The sequence below is a fragment of the Benincasa hispida genome, chromosome 8 (assembly GCF_027475165.1).
Source record: "Benincasa hispida cultivar pf3 chromosome 8, pf3_genome.v1.1, whole genome shotgun sequence".
Taxonomy (NCBI): Eukaryota; Viridiplantae; Streptophyta; class Magnoliopsida; order Cucurbitales; family Cucurbitaceae; genus Benincasa; species Benincasa hispida.
In genome coordinates, this window is record NC_143485.1 from 38623454 (window position 1) to 38636014 (window position 12561).

Genomic DNA, 12561 nt, shown 5'->3' on the forward strand with positions numbered 1-12561 from the left:
CAGACATTTGGATAACATTTGATTTGAAAAGGACACTCAAAGTGATGAAGCCAAGCATTGTTGAGAAAAACTGGGATCGCATTTCCTTTGATATGACAACAACATATTAAGCTTTGTACTTCATAAAGTCAATTCCACTACAATTACAGTCACCAATACTACACCAAAAATTTAACCCTCAAATAATCAAACAATAATCAGTTTACTTTTTGTAGATTATGACCTCAGGTTATTAGATGCAATAAGCTTATTGAATTTAAACAGATATATGGTGACATAAATTTCATATCTCCATGATAAACTTACTTAGGGCTTGCATATTAACAAAAAAAAAAAAAAAAACACATAAATTAATGTGGTTTACTAATAGTGTGTTAACTATGTTCATGACTAATCCCTAACACTCGCATGTATTTTCTAATAGTGTGTTAACTATATGCACTCACTAATCCTTCAACCATCAATTTATCTTTTTTTTTTTTTTTTTAACAAGATAGTAAAATAGTGAGATTAGTAGTTGCACCAAGATATCTCAACTAGATTCACACATCCTTAACATCCGCATCATACCCCAAGATCCAGAAGATGCATTCATCTACCAAAACATCCTTTATCTCACAAACTTTATAAATTCGTACTTTCTAAGCCTCTGTGATAAAATTACTTTGTACGAATCATATAAGCTTTTTTCTAAAGAAACGATACTTTATTGCATATGTGAGAAACATACAAAGAAGATCAAGAGACTACAAAAAAAGAAGTCCAAGTTAAAGCGGTAGAATAATCAACAATGATGATAATCTAGTAAATCATATAAACTTACAATCAATAAACACACAAAATTATATAAAACTAAATTTCTACTATTTATCTCTATGAACAATATACATAGACCATTGAAGCTTATTATCAAAACTATGAGCTGATATTTCCCTAAATTAGTTTGGTTGCCTATGACATGATTTAGTGGATATATATGTTCTACAAGGTAATGGAAGCACTTTTATTGTTAAACATAATCCATCATTCATACTTTGAAAATTTTTGTCATTAATTAGTGTCTAAGAAAATTGGCATAATCCACAATTTGAGAAAGTGGATATGGTTAAATTGCTCTCTTGTGTCTATTCTATCACTTCCTAAAAGGTATGCTCTCTAAATCTCTCCTTATTGGCTTCAGAGTAATCCACAGATTAGATCATCATCATGCATAGTTTTGAGGAAAATAATAAAAACATGATCCTTGTGGGATAAAAGGAATTGTGGATAAGGAAAAAAAAAGGGAAGAAACACAATAATAATGCTAATAATAATGAATTTCGAATTTAAATTTCTCAATATTTTCAAGCCTTTTCTATTCCTTAATTCGACATCAACTTCTCAACAAAGGGTTCTCAAGAAATATCTACAAAAAGTTCAAGAAGATCATGAAGAGAGAAACATAGAAAAAAGTTTGCACAATATTTGTGTCCCTAATTGAAAGTTCATGAAAATATATATTGAGAAACATTTCTATGTTTTACATTAATTTCAAACAGAAAGTGAAGAAGAACAAAACACACGACATGAAATTATCTCAGAATAATAATAACAATAATATTTGTTTTTTCCAACTTGATATACCTCCTAGGTAGGTTCCTTTGAGAAAATTAAGAAACATAACCCCATGTTGTTGGATTGTAACATGCCTTGCAGACCATCCATAAACCTATCCAAAGATATCAGAGTCTTCAAATTCATGCTGCAAAAAAAGAGAAAAAAAAAAAAAGGTTATATGGGTTTGATCAAAATCACAAAAATTTCTATACCCATGTACTTCATTTTTGTCTTGGTCAAAAAGTTACAAACTTTAGTACTCTATATATTCAAGTAAATAGAGCAACTGTTTGATTAAGATTTTGGTTTTTTTTTAAAAAAGGAAACATTATAGCTAATTAACTACATAACTCACCTGTTGATGCAGCAAATTGAAAGTTGAATCCTCAGATGGGCTCCACTTTGGCAAAATAATATCAAAAGAAGAAAAATTTTGGTGGAATTGGTAATCAAATTGGGAATTAGTGATTGGTTTTTCAACCTCAATGGCAAGATTGAGATTATGATTATTGTAGCTTTGAGTACCAGCTGATTCCTCTCCACCACCAGTAGTTTCAAAAGGACTGCTCCAAGAAGAAGATGAAATAATTTTGGTAAAATTTGGATGATGATCTGAACAAGAATCCCTAATAAAGATCTGATTTTTCTTCTCCAAAGTTCTTGCTCTTGCTCTTTCTCTAGCCTTTTCTCTCAATTCTTTAGCCATGGCTTTTCTTGGAAGCTGTTTGGCTCTGATCATCATCTTCTTCTTCTTCTTTATTTTGATGTTATTATCTTTGGTGTTCAAATTTTGATCACCAATAATAACTCCAACTTCATTATCAAGCTCTGAAGAATTGGAATAAGCTGAATAATAATTAGAAGAAGAATTATTACTCATCAAGAAATGATTTTTTTCTCTTGCAAGTTTCAAAATTTCAGGCTTGGCTTGAATCAACAACCATTCAACTGTTTTGCTTCCTTTGTCAACACCCAACAAATCTTGTAACCCAAAGAACTGTTTAGCCACTGGGAGTGAAAGCCTCATTCTTCTATCTCTTACCCCTCTGGCTGTTGTGATTTTGCTATGCCTATCCTTCTTTGACAATCTTTTTCTTGGTGGAATTTTCTTCATCTTCTTTTGAGCTGAAATTGTGGGAAGAATTTTGTCAAGAGAGGGAGTATTATTATTAGTGGAAATAATGGGTGGATTAATATTTTGAGAAGAAGAAGAAGAATTATTATTGAAATTGAGAAAATCTTGATGATGATGATGATCATATTCTTCATCAATTACCTCAAAAGGAGAAGGAAAAGGGAAGAAAGAAATGGGAAGATGGAATGAATGGTCAATATGAGGCAAACTACAAAATGGGTCATGGCCATTTTTGGTATTACTACTACTATTGGTGGAGAAGAACATGTTTTTTTTCCTTTTTTTTTTTTTTTTTTGAAAATTTTTGTGGACAAAGACCTAGATTTGATGATGAAGTAGCTTCAGTTGATGACAAGTGCAAAACTTTGAAGAAGAAAGAAAGAAAGCTTCACATCCTTTTCACTTCATTTTTCTCTCCCTCTCTTTTTCCAGTAATTTTGGCTGCTGAGGGTGAAATAAAACCAACCACAATAATTAAATAAAAAACCAATAAATTCACTTCATTTTTCACCTTTTTTTTTTTCAATAAATGGGAATTGAAGGACAAGCTATAGATAGAGCTTGAGAAAGACAGCACAGTGGAGATTACTGTATATAGACTGGAGGGAGCTGAATAGAAAGAGACAGACAGAGAAAATTAGAAGAGTTTGAACCCCCACCCCCCCCCAAAAAAAAAAAAAAAAAAAAAAAAAATTGAGTAGTGAGTTTGTAAAGAAAGACAGAAAAGGTAGAGGAAGGAGGTTGAATTTATTTAATGTGTAAAGAAAGACAAAGGCAAGGATCCATCTCTTTCTAAAGCTCTTTCCTTTTGAGCAAAAAGTTTGCATCTTTAGTGTGATATTATGGGAAGTTATATGTGAATTGAGTGAGTGGGGTAATTGGAAAAAAATAAAAATGTAGGCTATTTAATTATTAATCAAAAAATGGTTTCTTAGTTCCACTTCTTCACGTGGTTTGTAGCAATGAAAGTTACAAAAGGGAAATTAGGTCTTGTTTTGGAACCCCACAACCCACCAAACATCTTCCTTCTTAAACCCTCTCAAGTCCTCTAGAATTCATTTTCTAAACAAGAAATTAAATGATAAAAAATGATTAGTAGGTGCATCCGAATATCTCAATTAGGTTGACACATCTATAATACTCTCATCACATCCCAAATGCAGTAGCCGAATATCATTGTTTCAAAGGATGAACTTGACGAAGGTACACTGGGTCTGAGATATGATGATAGTATTATAGATGTAAAAACTTAGTTGAGACGTCTCAAAGGATGAGCTATATGAGAAAGTTAGAGAAGAGCCCTTCGCCTAATCATAACTTTCAAATCCTTGCATGGATCATTTTAGGGCTAATTAGGGTTTAAGTTGTGTAATTATATTATGATCCATTATTTGTGATGGTTTAAATTGACCAAACTTAATGTTTGTTTAATCATCAACTTTACTTTTTTTTTTTTTTAATAACATGTTTGAGAATGATTTTAAATCGCTAATTTGAGTTTTAATTAAGATTCTTATTTCTTGAATTTTCGTCTTTAAATTGGTTCATCCATCCAATTGAATAGTCAACCAAAAGACCAAAGAGTTAGTTGGATTATTATTTGATCCCAATTCAACTTTTATTAATTTCTGAATTGTTCATCATCTTCAATATTAAGAGTAGCCTAGCTATTTGTTCTTTTTATATAATCAGTAAATGCCATTTTTAACTTAAAAGTAAACATACTCTACAAGATCTAGGCAAGATTCTTGCTAATAAAGATACTTCCCTCCTTTGAATTTATATATATAGACTAAAGCTAAAAAGCCTAGATTTGTATAGTCCTGTTTTTAATTAAGAGAATGAACTAAAAAGACTAACTTTATCTAGTTATTTTTTTAATTGTATTTGTATTGTAAATTCATCTATTTTTTTCAGACACATGGAAAACCTAATAAAGGGGGGTCTTCAAATTTTAAACCTACACACAAGCACTTTTTTCTTTTTTTTTTTTGAATGATATTAGGAGAGATCTTCATTGATAAAGCAAAGTGGCAAGGGAGAGGTGAAAGGCATCCAATTTAGTGAAATACAAGTATTATCATAATTACTAAATAATTTAGATGTAGTATACCAAGATGAGTGATAATGTCCTTACATAACAAAGCATGATCTTTATCAATACACACATCCATTAGATTAATTAAATAAATTTCTATACTTTGCAATAAACTCAAAACTAGAGTGAACGAAACTCGACACTAATTAATTCATCATTTTTTTTTGCAAAGGTTTTATAATTAAGGTATGGGGTGGGGGAATCTCTGACTTTGAAATCGATTGTACAAATACTATGCCAGTTGAACTATGCTCATATTAACCATTAATTCATCATTTCACGAGTGTAATTCACTTTTATTTAATTATGACGAGTGCGATAAAGTTGCATATTGAGAGAATCCACGTGGCCATGTCTAAGATTTTAAAATGAAAGGACAATTATTTGACTCAAAGAGGCACGCTAGTGGTAGAGAGAAAGATTAGATGAAAATGGGGAATATATATATGTGTATGTGTACATTTTTTTATTTAATATTATTATTTTTTGTGTGTGTGTGTTTGTTTGTGTATGTGAGATTAGCCAATGTCACTTTCTACAAAAAGGAGAAACACCTTCTTCTTTTTTTCTTTTTTTCTTTTTTCCTTTTTTTCTTAACCCTTATGTGTCCATCAATCAAATTCACCATAGGAGAAGAGAATGTTGTTGTTGTTATTGCCTTTCCCTCCATGCGTGCTTATCCCTTTCTTCCCCCTCTTTCTTTTCTTTTTTTTTTTTCCCCTCCCTTTCTCTTTCATTGACTATATTTAGGGGAAAAAAAATTTCGGAATGTTACAAGTTTACTCTTGATATATTTGAGTTTTGTTTCATTTTTTTTTAGAAAGATACGATATGTGGATTAATCGGTGTACCGAAAAATCTCAATTAGATTGACACCTTCTCTTAATGCCCCGTCATATTCCAGCTTCATTTCATTCAAGTATATCAATAAAGTACGTACAAATGAAGGTGTCTATCAATGAAAAAAAGACCAAACATCAAGGGTTGGAGAAGAGCCACAAGGAAGAAGAAGATAGAAATTGTACAAAACCATGTATTTTTTTTTTTAATTTAGTTTCTAGGTTTTAAGATTTACACTTTTTTAACCCTTTACTAAATACGACTGATTATGTTCCGTCTTTGGTGTTAATGGCTATTGATTAATTTAAAAGACATATAATTAAATTTCACTATTTTTCATTATTATTGAAAGTAAATTTAAAATTTTACTTATTAATAATTTAAATTAATTAATAGAATGTCAAATATTAAAAATGAATATTTAGTGAAAGATCGAGATGAAAAGTATAAAATTTGAAATATGGGGACGAAATTGAAGCAAAGTCGATAAAATTATAACATTTTAATTAGAACCTAGAGATTAAATTGAAATCAAACTCAAAATTTAATAAAGATTAAAAGGTATTAACATTTTGAAAAATAATAAAAATGTATTTTTTTTTTAAAAAAAAAGATTGAAATTGAAAATAAAAACATAAAAATATAAAAACAGTCCATTTGTACTTTGATCACTGTTCATACAAAGACCTTCTGAAACCCTAGCCAATCACCAACTACCATAACCACACAAAACCATCTCATCTTTCTTCAAAAAAATGGCAATATTCCCATCAGCCATCAAAGCCCCTCCTTTTTTCCCCTTTGTTTTTATTTCTCCACTTCTTCTTAATTCCATAGCTTCCCCTAAAAAATAATTTAAAAAATGGCCCTTTTTTTTTTTTTTTTTTTTTTTTTTTTCTTTTTCCATTTTTACATGCCGTCCTCTCTTATCTCCCCACCCACTTATTCCAAAATAAAAATAAATAAATAAATAGATAAATAAACCCTAATTTGTTTATATATATATATTCCTGTTTGTGTGAAGTACTAGTAATAAGGCTACGGCTGAAACTGACTGCTTTGTACTGACATAATTATAAGAGGACCACACAAGATAATGCAAAGCTAGCTGTTGTTGATGTTGTTGTGTGTTTTTAAGGGTTACTTTAAAAAAGGATAACTATAAAGATAAGGGGGGAGCTGAATAATGTACAAATTTGTGTGACAGTGGGTTGATATATCAAGGTATCAATTCATACACATCTAGATGTAACCCTAGAAATCTCTATATATCATTACATTTTATGTACTTTCTTTACCCATTTAGTTCTTTCTTTCTTTTTTTTTTTAATGTGAGCAAAGCAACCATTTTTTATTCAAACCCATGATAAGCTTTTTTACCTATATGAATTGGTTTGTGTATTGTGACTCTTGTAAACAAAGGCCAGTTTCAAATTTTGTAATCATCATAGATTCTATATAAGGAATGATGTTGGACAAACACTCTTGCATTCATTTCTTTCAAGAATGTTGTGTATCTATATGTTATTTGAGCATCTTATATGTAATATTCTCATAGAATGTGAAAGTACTATGTTAGTCCAATCATTTTTACTTTCTATGAATATATGTTGTTGATAAAGTTTTTACTTTTAATTCATCGATCGCTATTGGTTGGTCTATCTAATTGGAAAGAAAAAAACCACACCTTCAACATAACACATTTAATATTGTCAATCAAAATCTGAAAAAACATATATTCTCTAACAGACTGTTGATCTCATCGATCAAAATTCTTTACAAACTACCGTCCAACCATGATTTCCTTTAACTTAGCTATTTTTATGTAATTTGGCATGGTCTTTTCATTTGCTACGGGGTTTCTCTTTAGCCCTCTATGCTTTTGATTATTTTTGTCTTTGTGCTCTTCATATATATTGATTTGATTATAAATGAATTGGAGTGGGATATGATAAGAGTACTGCGAATATGTCAACTTAGTTGAGATATTTTGATACATTTTCCGATCTACATTTATTATCATATATTTCTCTAAAAATAAAGTTTTAAAAGAAAATGAAAATGGACGGTTGGGATCATTAAAAAAAAAATGCAAATTGACTTTTAAAAAAAATTGAAATATAAACTTCGGGACAGCTTAATTGATAAAAATTAGGTAAAAGTATGAAAATTGAATTTATCTTTTGGAAAACTAAACGGAGTAAAAATTCAACCAATAGCTTAAATTGTAAATTTGGTCAAATTCGCCGTTTCGTTGGTAAATATTCAATTAAGATCTCTCAATTTAGTCTTATGCATGTGATATGACTTAAGTTTAGTTGCTTTTTGGTCATTTAAGAGTTTCAATATAGTCATGTGTTACCTAGTAAAAACCTCACAAATCGTCAAAGTCGTTACAATATATTGAATACGTAATATGTTCCTAACTAATTTACTTCGTGACTTTTGAGGTATGATGAGAGTACAATGAATGTGTCAACATTCATTCTTAATTGAGATATCTCGGTGCACTTTCTGAATTATCTTATTTTTTATATATGGTTGAAAAAAAAAAGGTAAATTATGGTCTAGTAACTATTTCAAAGTCTTAATGTTGTTATTAGGACCCTATTGAAATTTTTATCATTAAGTTGACCAAAATTGAAACTAAAGTCCAAACTATAAAGATTGTATTTAAAATTCAACCCCATCAATGATAGGTTAAATAATTGAATAATTTTTTTTTTAAATTATATAAAATCTCACTTACATGTTGGTACAACATATATAGTATAAAAATTTGCACATGAAATTTGTTAAATTTTTGTTATTACTAAAGGTAATTGCAAAGGGTAGAATTTATATGGATAATAATTAAGTGTATGACAACATTTAAAAGAATTACGAGTATAGCAAAATCAATTTGTGATAGTGTCTATCGTAGATAGACTCCTATCAACAATATGGTATATCACTGATAGACTCTAAGAGTTGTATTTAAATTTTGCTATATCTACAAATTTATTTACTTTGTGCTATATCTATTAATACTTCGGACCTGATTGTTATATTAGCAACCATCGATTTTTTTTTATTTAGTATGAATGTTAATCCAATCATATAAAGTCCCTTTACTAGGAAAAAATATATGCAAACTAATATTTTTCAAATTCTTGGGATAGCAATACTTTTCCTTTAAAAATCACCGAGGACGACAAACAATAAATAAACAAATAAAAGACGATCAACTTGAGAATATAGGAGTGAGGGATTTTGAGATTGACATTATATTTGTTATTATTATTATTATTTACTAGTTGAGTTATATTCATTTCAAATAGAAAAAAAAAACTTTTTCTAAAAAATACTTATTTTTAAATGTTGTAGAGTATTTTATTTATTTTGCACCTATTGATTCCTCTTTAAGTATGTTGTTAAAAAAAAAAAAATAGAAAACTAGATGGAAAAAGGAGTTTTTATGGCTCCATACAACCCTAGGAAATGCTTAACTCATAGATTTTTAAGAAGTTAGCTAGAGTTTATAAAAGTAAGGTTTTGGGAAAGTGTAATTGTGTATATTATATATCTCAGGAAAAACTTGAGTACTGGAGATCCATTGTATTTCCTGACAAGCCAATGACGTTGCTCACTCTCTTGCAAACCAAGTTTTGTTAGGCTCTTCATCAACCGATTGGATCAAAGAGGTGTCTAATTGGGTCTCATTACAAGAAATTACATTTTTGTTCTGACGTCCCAAATCGTCGGGAAATGATGGAAACTACGTCAGGAGATCCTCTCTCAACGATAGATGAATCGTTGGAAATTTGATCGAAAAAAATCCGTCGGAAGAGGAACTCCCAACGCATAAAATAGGTCATCGGGAGTTGTTCTAGAACTCCCGACGCATAGAATAGAGCGTCGAGAGTTCCTAGAACTGCCGACGCATAAAGAGGCTTTTTGTTCTTAGAACTCTTCAACTCTTCAAGATAAAAAAAAAAGGTTGTACCTAATGACTCGCCCAAATGTTCTTCAGGGATTTTCTTTCATGTCATAGTTTTGTTATTTTTCTTTTTTTTTTTATTCCTTTATTTTGACGTATAATTGACATGTCTTCTTTTTTGTAAAGTCAAAGATTTAAATATTATGTCCTACCTTTATTTGTACTAAAGGAACTATTGACTATTCAAAGAAAAGTAATTCATGACACAATATTCATGTGAAAGTAAATACAACATGCTATCAATTTTTATAGAAATATGTGTATGGATCTAGAGTAAATGACCCTTTTGTAAGCTTAAAAAATATGGAAAAAAATTTGGTGCATCTGCACTGCACACATCTTCTGTGCAGTCCAAACTATACCCAATAAAAAATGATACGTGATCATTTTTTTAGAAAAATATTTTTTTTCTATTTTTCTTTGAGTGGTGGAGAGAAGAGAAGCATTAGGGTTAGATATAGTCTGATATGCACTTAATCATTACCTTAATCAAAGGAAATTTAAGATCTGACATGATTTTTTAAAAGTTTGGATTACTCAATAATCAATGGTATATGTCTTAATGACTATTTATTTATTTATTCTTAAATCCGGAGCCATGATCTTTTTTAATTTTTCTTAAAGTGATATGTTCTGTTTTAAACTAAGATAAACTTAAACAAAAGCAATGCTCCAAATATTTATTTTTGTAAGTTTTTGCTATTAAACATATGGGTTTAAACTGAATTTCGAAACTAACTTCTAATTTCTTTATTACCATTAAAAGATTTTACTTAATTTATTAAAACACGTACTTGAGAAACAAAATACAATATATACATACGTCATAATATAAAAATATCAGGTTAAAATAACTATGATAAAGAATTGATTGATAAATCAACCATAAGCAGATAAAATTTGGTTGTTACTCTCTAACTAAATATGTTTTTTATGGGATTTGATCAACTAGGTGTTTTTATTTATTACGTACGTTTGATTCACTAAGTTGAGTTGAGTTGGGTATAATATACCAATTCAATGTTTGGTCTACAAACTTTAAATATTGGTGGAGTTGAATTGGTATATTTTACCAACTCATCCCAACTATCTTCTTCCAATATTTTTAATGGCTCTACCTATCGACCAGTATCGGTGACTATCGTTGTCACACTTCGGGAACCAACTCACTTCGGCAGCCATCTTTGATGACAACTCGGACGACCACCTTTGTGTGGCCAATTCCGACGATCAATTTCAGGCTCCACTCAACCACCTCCAATGACAACTCTGATGACCCAACTTTGACGACCACCTTTGCGCAACCAACACCGACGATCAATTTCAGGCTTCGACAACCACCTTCAACAACAAACTCCGATAACCAACTCCAACAACCACTTTTATAGGCTCTGACAACCATCTCCAATTACAAACTCCAATGAGAATCACCTTCGATGATCAACTTCGATGACCACCTTCGAGCGAGCAACTCCAACGACCAACTTCAGGTTTTGACAACCACTTCCCACACAAACTCCGACAACAACTCCAATACCACCTCCATGCAACCAACCGGAGGCTCCAACAACCACCTCCAACGAAAATTATCTTCAATGATCACCTTCGACGACCAGCTTTGCAAGACCAACTCTGGCCTCCAAAAACGGCCTCTGACAACAAACTTGGATGACCAACTCATGCGACCAACTTCAGGTTCTAACAACCACCTACAACTACAAACTTCAACGAAAATCATCTTCGATAATCAACTTTGACAAGTACTGCCAACTATTATAAGACTAATGACTCTTAAGTATATTTTAGGATTGTTGATTATTTAAATAATAATATTTTGTCCACAATAAGTACAATATTTTATATGTAGAAGTTTGTAAAATATATATTTATTTAATTAAATTCACATATCAAATGAGTGTTAAGTATATTCAGAAAAGTATGTATATAGTTAGACATTATATAACAAAAAAAAACATAAAATATAGATTTTTTTTTGGGAATATTTTCTAGCAAGAATTAGTGAAAAATAAAAATTTGTTCTCTAATGATCATCTAAATTTGGTGAAGTTGAAAGTGAAATTATTGAAGAAATGTGGTGATATTCCATTGGCTATAAAAGCAACACATAGGCATATGAACTCCATAGGTATATATGAACTCTATACTTCTTATCTCAACTCAACGTCCCAAACAACTCCTTAGAGTTATACTTAGATGCGTTACTGATAAACATATGGATCGTTATGTTCTAATCAAATCATTCATACATTGCTCAAATACGCATAATAGAAAATTTTTAGGTGTGTGATCATATCAACACTAATGTAATTAAGCGTGTTTGGACGAGAGTAATACTAAATTGGGTTACCACTTGAAAGTCCTTGTAGTGCACCCTTTAAGATAATAGAAAATTTTCCTTTCTTGGTAAAAAAATCTATCTTGTTAAAGAAAAGTCAAAAGAAATGGATCAGTAGATGCATCAAAATATTTCAACTAAATTGACATATCCTTAATATTTTCATCATGACCCGACAACCAAGATTTCTATTTGAAACAAGCCCCTAGATTTCCACACATCCTTGGTTTTTTTTTTCTCTCCAAACTTTTGAATTTGGTTTCTCATGTGACATGTCTACTTTGTAAGTCTCAATCGACCCATTTTTTATCCCTTTAATTTTTTTTTTAATTGTGGTCTCTTCTGTTCTGTTTCTTAGTGCTCATTGCCATTAATTTTTCATTGCTTCAACTTTTTATGCCTTTCAAGATTTATTCATTTATTTTGGCTTTATTACTGTATTTTTGGCTTTGATGATATGTCAATGTCACCTACTTGTTTAAGGGGACAGTTTTTCATTTGTTTATATCTGATTTTGATTGTCTTTTTTTTTTTTTGAGGGGGGGGTCTCAATTTGT

At 30.3% G+C, this 12561-nt stretch overlaps 1 protein-coding gene across 1 annotated transcript; it reads right to left on the reverse strand.

The window, feature by feature from the left end:
• Positions 1 to 1287: 1287 nt before the first annotated feature.
• LOC120083478 (uncharacterized) lies at positions 1288 to 3382 on the reverse strand. Its single transcript, XM_039039247.2, has 2 exons — positions 1952 to 3382; positions 1288 to 1741 (listed from the first exon to the last, which is right to left on the reverse strand). Exons 1-2 carry the CDS (start codon positions 2996 to 2998, stop codon positions 1709 to 1711), a joined length of 1080 nt encoding a protein of 359 aa, XP_038895175.1. The 5' UTR covers positions 2999 to 3382; the 3' UTR covers positions 1288 to 1708.
• Between the last annotated feature and the right edge of the window lie 9179 nt (positions 3383 to 12561).

Coding starts and splice junctions, on each gene's coding strand:
- LOC120083478 (XM_039039247.2), bottom strand. CDS start 2,998: ATGTTCTTCTCCACCAATAGTAGTAGTAATACCAAAAATGGCCATGAC. Junction 1,742..1,951: donor TCAATTTGCTGCATCAACAG/GTGAGTTATGTA, acceptor CTTTTTTTGCAG/CATGAATTTGAAGACTCTGA.